Genomic DNA, 7,233 nt, shown 5'->3' with positions numbered 1-7,233 from the left:
ATTTGAATTGAGTTATATGTGATTGCTTGGAATCCTTGAATGCTCTTGCTTTCATTTTCTTTCAAATCTGAATACAATTGTGAAAGATTATTGTTTACTTCGTATTGACTCGTAAAGGCACATGTGCGTTTTGTTGTTCCGCGTGTGCTTCCGATATGTGCTATTTATTGTTCATACTGTCCCTTTGTACTCTGGTGTTTGTGGGATATTGTGAACCTTTGTTAGAAATGGTGAAGGGAGTTATGCATAGAGCTTGAGATGCTCTGCCGGCCCCTATGACTTCACTCAGACATGGGTGGATGGAGCTCCCAGACGTGGGAGACTTATGTTTGGTGGTCATTCAGAAATGAATGTACCATATTATGTTATGGTCCCACTTCACCTTCTGTATGTTTGATATGGTATCCAGAGCTTTGGTTATGTGTTTCTATACGTGCTTTGGATACGAATGATATGAATGCAACGTCAAATTTGACGTTTGAGCTTCTGTTTCGTATTCGTTATTGATATGCTCCGAAATTGTCTATATGCCATTGATATGTTCCGAAATGTCCCATTTGTCATTGATACACTTCGAAACATTTCATACGCCATTGATAAGCTCTGAAATGTTTCATTCGTTATTGATATACTCCAAAATGTTTCCTATGCCATTGATATACTTCAAAATGCTTCACATACCATTGATATATTCTGAAATGTTTCATTTGTCATTGATACGCTCTGAAACATTTCATATGCCTTTGTTATGCTCCGATATGTTTCATTTACTATTGTTATGCCCCGAAATGTTCTATACGTCATTGATACGCTCTGAAATGTTTATTCTGTTATTGTTACGCTTCGAAATGTTCCATATGTCATTGATATGCTCCGGAACATTTCATACGCTATTGATATGCTCCAATTACTCTGTGCTCCATTCGCTATGAACTGATATATTCTGAAATGTCCTGTTTGCCATTAATATGCTCCGGATCATCTCGTACGCTATTGATATGATCCGATTACTCTATGCTCCATTTGTTATGAACCAAATATGTTATGAATGAAATGACATTTGGTATCAGAGCGACCTAGCATTTGGGCAGGGTGAGAGGGCTCGAGTAGGAAAGGGCTACCCGTGGATGGAGTCGAGAACTCATCACGGCGTGGAGCCACCACTGAGTTAAACCTCACATGCACTATGCTAGGGTTCGATCTGGGTTATGTCGGGCCTTGACGAGGACGTCAAGCTAATTGAGTTGGGGATAGTGTAACATCCCATTAGTCCCACATCGGAAGTGGGCAATGTGTATGATTAGCTTATAGGGGCCTGATGAGTGTACTATGTTAACTCCCGCTTAAGCATTTTGGTCCATGGTTGAAGGACCAAAATGGAGTTATTGGCCAGTTAGCTCATCAGACTCGGGTCTTGACAAGACCAGGTCGCCTAATTTAATTGGTCGGGGCCGCACCCTCTAGTTGTAGATTCTAGCGACAACCCTCTTGTAGGAGAGGTCTTTTAAATGTGCATCAGCGCGCTTTTCTTCGAGTAGATCGAGACAAGCTCGTAGTCCATGGATCGACATCTTCTCCTCATAGCTTTTGATCCGAGGGGTAGGGAAAACCACCTCGGGGGGTAGGACGGCCTCGGTGCCGAACACGAGGCTGTAGGGAGATTCTGCAGTCGCAGTTTTGGAGGTGGTTCGCAAGGACCATAAGATGCTTGGGAGCTCGTCCACCCAAGCTGATCGGGCCACGGACACTCTTCTTCTGAGACCGTCCAGAATAGATCGGTTGGTCACCTTGGCCAGGCCGTTCATCTGGGGATGTGCCACCGAGCTAAACCTTAGCTGAATCCTGTAGTTCGTGCAGAACTGTTGGAATCACACGCTAGTGAACTGGGCCCCATTGTCCGTGATGATAGTCCTGGGCAGGCCAAAATGAGTCACTATATTTTTCCATATGAATTTTTCTACCTGATGTTCCGTGATTGTCGCTAGCGGCTCAGCTTCAACCCACTTCGTGAAATAGTCCACTCCTACGACGATGTATCTCCGCTGCCCCGAGGCTGGTGGAAAAGGTCCGAGGAGGTCCAATCCCCATTGTGCGAATGGCCACGCACAGTCGATGGGGGAGAGCGGAACCGCGGGCTGCCAGGGGGTTCGAGCGTGCCTCTGGCACGGGCCGCATCGTTGTACGTAAGCTCTCGCGTCTCGGGACATGGTGGGCCAATAGTACCCTTGGCGAAGGATCTTGTACACTAGGGTCTGCCCAGCAATGTGTTCTCCGCAAATCCCTTCGATGACCTCGGTCAGGACTGTTTGGGCTTTTTCGGGTTCGAGGCACCGCAGGAGAGGATGTGAGAAAGATCACTTATAGAGCCGTCCGTTCACCTCGGAGTACCACGCCTGCATACGGTGCATGCGCCGAGCCGTGGCCTCGTCGGCGGGGAGGATCCCGTCCCGCTTGAAGTGTAGCATCTCCTGTACCCATGTAGTTTGCACGTTAGTCGAAGACACAGCTGAGATCAAGATAGTGCGAAAAGGGAGCTCTTTGATCTCGGGCTGGGCTTCGGGGTCCGATCTTGAGGCTAGTTTAGCCAGCCCATCGGCTCGCTCATTTTGACTCCTCGGCACCCTAGATATCGTAAAGTGAGAGAAGCCGGAGGCTAGGCTTTTTACCTCCGTCAGGTACTTTGCCATGGTTGGTTTCATGGCCTCGTACTCACCGTTGAGTTGCTCGACTACCAGCTGCGAATCGGTGAGGACGTGGATGGCGTTCACCTGCATCTCGAGGGCCAGCCTGAGTCCTGCCAGGAGTGCCTCATATTCGACCTCGTTGTTGGTGGCTTGAAACCCGAAGCGGAGGGAACGTTCGAAGGAGCGTCCGTTGGGGGCTACCAACACCAGCCCCGCGCCCGCACCCTTCGAGTCGGTCGATCCGTCTACATGCAGGACCCACCCTTCTCTGACCTGCTCAGGATCCTTATCTTCAACCTGGGCCAGCTCTGAGATGAAGTCGGCCACCGATTGAGCTTTGATGGCGGTCCTCGGTACGTATCGTATGTCAAATTCGCCGAGCTCTAACGACCACTTGAGGAGGCGGCCTGCAACATCGAACTTAGATAAAACTTGTCAGAGCGGTTGATCGGTGATTACCTCGATCGAATGAGCTTGGAAGTAGGGGCGTAGCTTTCGAGCTGTCAATATGAGTGCTAGAGCCTGCTTTTCGATTGGCGAGTATCACTCCTCAGGCCCATTTAGGACATGGCTGATATAGTAGACAGGTTGCTACTCACCAGAGGCTTCCTTGGTCAGGACGGAGCTAATTGCGTGTCGGGAGGCAGCCAGGTAGATACTGAGCTTCTCCCCAGGAGAGACCGAAGCAAGGCGGGGAAGGCTAGCTAGGTGTTGTTTTACTCGTTCGAAGGCTTCATTGCATTCTGGCGTCCATTGGAAGTTCTTTGGGTTCTTTAGAGCCCGGAAGAAGGGAAGGCAGTGATCACCTGATCGGGAAAGAAACTGAGATAGGGCGGCAAGTCTCTCATTGAGCCGTTGCAAGTCCTTGATCGTCCGAGGTGTTTGCATACCGATGATCACCTAGACCTTTTCTGGGTTGGCGTCGATTCCCCTCTCATGTACGATGAACCCGAGAAACCTTCCCGAGCTGACGCCAAAAATGCATTTTGCCGGGTTGAGTCGTAGGTCGCATTTCCGCAATGTGGCAAACGTTTCGGCCAAGTCAGCCAGGTGGTCTGCCGTCGTGCGGCTCTTCACGATCATGTCGTCGACGTAGACTTCCATGTTCCGCCCGATCTGGTGGGCGAATATCTTGTTGACGGTTCTTTGATAGGTTGCACCTGCATTCTTCAGCCCAAATGGCATAACCTTGTAAAAATATACCCCCTGGTCAGTGAGGAAGGCCGTGTGCTCTTGGTCCTCGGGCGCCATTCTGATCTGGTTGTAGCTGGAGAAGGCGTCCATAAACGAAAGGCGAGCATGCCCAACGGTTGCATCGACCAACTGGTCGATCCTCGGGAGGGGGTTGCAATCTTTCGGGTATGCATGATTGAGACTGGTGTAGTTAACACAAATTCAACAGCTCCCATTAGACTTCCTCACAAGGACTACATTGGACAGCCATCACGGGTATTTGACTTCTTCTATGAAGCCTGATGCCAAAAGCCGCTCCACCTCTTCACGGATAGCTCGTTGTCTATCGAGAGCTTGACGTCGGGGCTTCTGCTTTATCGGTCGGGCATCGGGCGAAATGTTCAGGTAATGTTGGGCAATCCTTGGGTCGACGCCCATCAGGTCAGATAGCGACCAAGCGAAGACGTCGGCGTTCTCCTATAGGAAGCCGACAAGCTGATCCCGTTCTCGCTTGTTGGGTTCAGACCCGATTTTGACCATCCAGTCTGGGTGTCCTTCCAGTAGCGGTACGTCGCGAGTGGGCTCCATTGGCTCGGGATGCTGAGTCGGTCTCTTTGTTTCCCGGGGATCCCCGAGGGGTTGCTCATCCCTGGCCCTTTTGTGTAGTGATACTGCCATCAAGTAACACCACCTAGACTCTCGGGGGCTTCCCCAGGCTTCGCCGACCCCGACATGGGTCGGGAACTTCACCATTTGGTGGTAAGTGGAGACCACAGCTCTGACTTTGTTGAGGGTTGGGCGACCAAGGATGGCGTTGTATGCAGTGGGGAGGTCAACCACTAAGAATATAGACATCACCGTCTTCAATTTTGGTGGTGTTCCCAAGGTTAGGGGCAAAGTGACCGCTCCCAACGGCGAAATTGAATCGCCGATGAACCCGGTGAGCGCTGAGGTCATCAGCTCCAAAGCTTCTCTAGCTAACCCAAGCTTCTGGAAGGCATTGAAATAAAGTACGTCGGCCGAGCTTCCTGTGTCGATCATGATCCTCCTTACTTGAGCGTTGGCGATCCTGGCCGTTATGACAAGTGTGTCATCATGTTCGGATCGCCCGGCCCCTTCGGTGGGAAACGTGACCTCAGGGTCGGGTCCACGTCTGGTAGCCTCGGCCGAGGCGGCCTGGGCGTATACCTTCCGTCCGGACATACTGTTCCCCCCGACCGTTGGGCCGCCAGTGATCACGTTGATCTGACGCTCGAAGGGACCCTTTGGGTGGGGGGAAAGCCCCTTGTTTTGCTGGAGGTACCGACCGAGGTGCCCTTTACGGATGAGCTCCTCATTCTATCGCTTCAATTCGCGACACTCCTAAGTGTCGTGCCCGCTTTGCCGATGGAAGCAGCAGTACTTCGACCGATCCGCGAGTTCCCGCGAATTTCTCATCGGGTTAGGGTTTCTGAGCAACCCTTTGTCTCTTATCTAGAGAAATATATCTGTTCGGGACTCACTCGAGGAGGGGAGTTGAGATGTCAATGCTAGCGGGTCGGGATGATACAATCTACGCCTCGGTGCGATAGACTGTTGCCTGTGGGACGGCTCCGCCCTGACCCTTTTGTGCTCCTCCCACTTCCCGGTCATCCAGACCTCCGCCGCAATGAATTGGTTCGCCCGCTGGAGCATCTCCGGGACCGCGGTGGGGGGTTGTTCCACCAAGGACCAGAAGAATTTGGAAGGCCGCAAGCCTATCATGAATGCCTGCATCAACAGAGAGGGATGAGCGTCCGACAACCCTCGGATATGCGTAGTAAAGCGATTCACAAAGTAGGAGAGGGGCTCGTCCTCCCTTTGGTTTAGACCGAGGAGCAGTGCCACGAACGGCTTTGGCCGGGCGTAGGCTAGGAAGTTAAGCTCGAAGTCTTTGACGAGCTGATCAAAGGAGGCGATCGACCTGGTCTTCAGGCCGCTATACCATGCGTGGGCTGGGCCTTTTAGAGTCGTGGGGAACGCCTTGCACATCAAAGCGTCCGAGGTTCCATACAGCGACATTTGGGCACGGAAAGCGGCTACATGGTCCGACGGATCGGTGGCACTGTCATATGCATCAAGAGAGGGGAGCCGGAAGCTCACGAGAACTATTTGATCCTATATCTCGGGTACGAACAGGGACCCTTGGCGTGTGTCCGCCCCGAGCTCTCCTTTTGACCTATGAACCTTCTTCTGCACTTCGTCGAGCTGCTGATTAACAGAGCGCAGTTGGGCTCGTAGGGAGTCTATTGAGTCTGAAGATAACGCCTCGGGTTTTGGGCGGCTGCTCGGGTATCCCATCGCCCGATCCTCAGGGGGGGCCGACCGGACACGAGGCAATGGAGGGAGCTCCGGAAGTGGCGTTTGGGCCCGAGCGGATGGCTCCTGCTGCCGCAGTGGTTGGATCGTAGGCGGGTGCGCCGGGTGAGAGACGAGTGGGATGATGGTCTGCACCATCCCCGTTAGAGTTTGGACTTGATGAGCGAGGTCCTGGAAAGCTTCATACGACACGGGCGACGGGTCGGATGGGGCACCGTCAGGTAGCGTCAAGACTGGGTCATTGAATATCCGCCAATAACGCTCTGAGGTCGAGGCAGGGTGTTCATCTCAAGGTTCTCCATACGGGGGGGGGTGTTCCCTCGGAGCCCCGATCAGGTGCGACCTCTCGGTTGCGGGTTCGTTTGTGTCAATTTGTCGATCCCTCGACATTCAGGCCCTCCTTCTAGCGCCAAAATGTTGTGGGGAACAACCTTGAGCCGTGGCCTCGGGGCCGACGCAGCCGGGTTCGGGTCCGAATGATGGGGGATCTTCCTGAGCGACCCTTGAGACTGTTGAGGTGGCCGACTGCGGTGGTCCGATCGCGACGGGACGGTCGTTTCCTCTGGAAGGGAACTCCTCGCCTAGGCACGAGGTGGGAGGCGCTCCGCCTTTGTCCCTGCACACAGGTCAGGTCGGGCATGCCTCGGTCGTCGTCCTGGTTTGCCTCGATCAGGTGTTGTCAGGTTCGCCGAGGCTCGAGGCGTCATCCGAGCGCAGCTGACATTAGCCCGTGTCCCATCGCCATTATTGTCCTCATCACTAGCAATGTGATAGAGGAGGATAACATGGTGGTGGTAATAGCGGACGAGTGCACAAGCATGATAAAGGAGGTGATTGAAAGTGATGATGCCTTACATCGGGATAGAAGCAACTAGATGGAGACGATAACAATAGGATAATATCATCTCTGAAAAAAAACATGAGATAATAAAATAAAAAAATCTGTACAAGACAAAAAAATTTTAAAACTTTTTTTTAATTTATCTAATTATTTATTAAAAATACTAACGTCAATTATCGTTATGATTATTATTATAGT

The 7,233-nt window shown here is 51.9% G+C and overlaps 1 protein-coding gene across 1 annotated transcript; it reads right to left on the bottom strand.

The window, feature by feature from the left end:
* Nucleotides 1–1,460: 1,460 nt before the first annotated feature.
* Nucleotides 1,461–1,805, bottom strand: LOC135672100 (uncharacterized). Its single transcript, XM_065180554.1, has one exon. The coding sequence runs from the start codon at nucleotides 1,803–1,805 to the stop codon at nucleotides 1,461–1,463; it is 345 nt and encodes a 114-aa protein (XP_065036626.1).
* Nucleotides 1,806–7,233: the final 5,428 nt, after the last annotated feature.

The sequence above is a fragment of the Musa acuminata genome, chromosome BXJ1-4 (assembly GCF_036884655.1).
Source record: "Musa acuminata AAA Group cultivar baxijiao chromosome BXJ1-4, Cavendish_Baxijiao_AAA, whole genome shotgun sequence".
Lineage (NCBI taxonomy): Eukaryota > Viridiplantae > Streptophyta > Magnoliopsida > Zingiberales > Musaceae > Musa > Musa acuminata.
The sequence above is the reverse complement of the archived record's forward strand: the minus strand, read 5'-3'. Positions and strand labels throughout refer to the sequence as shown.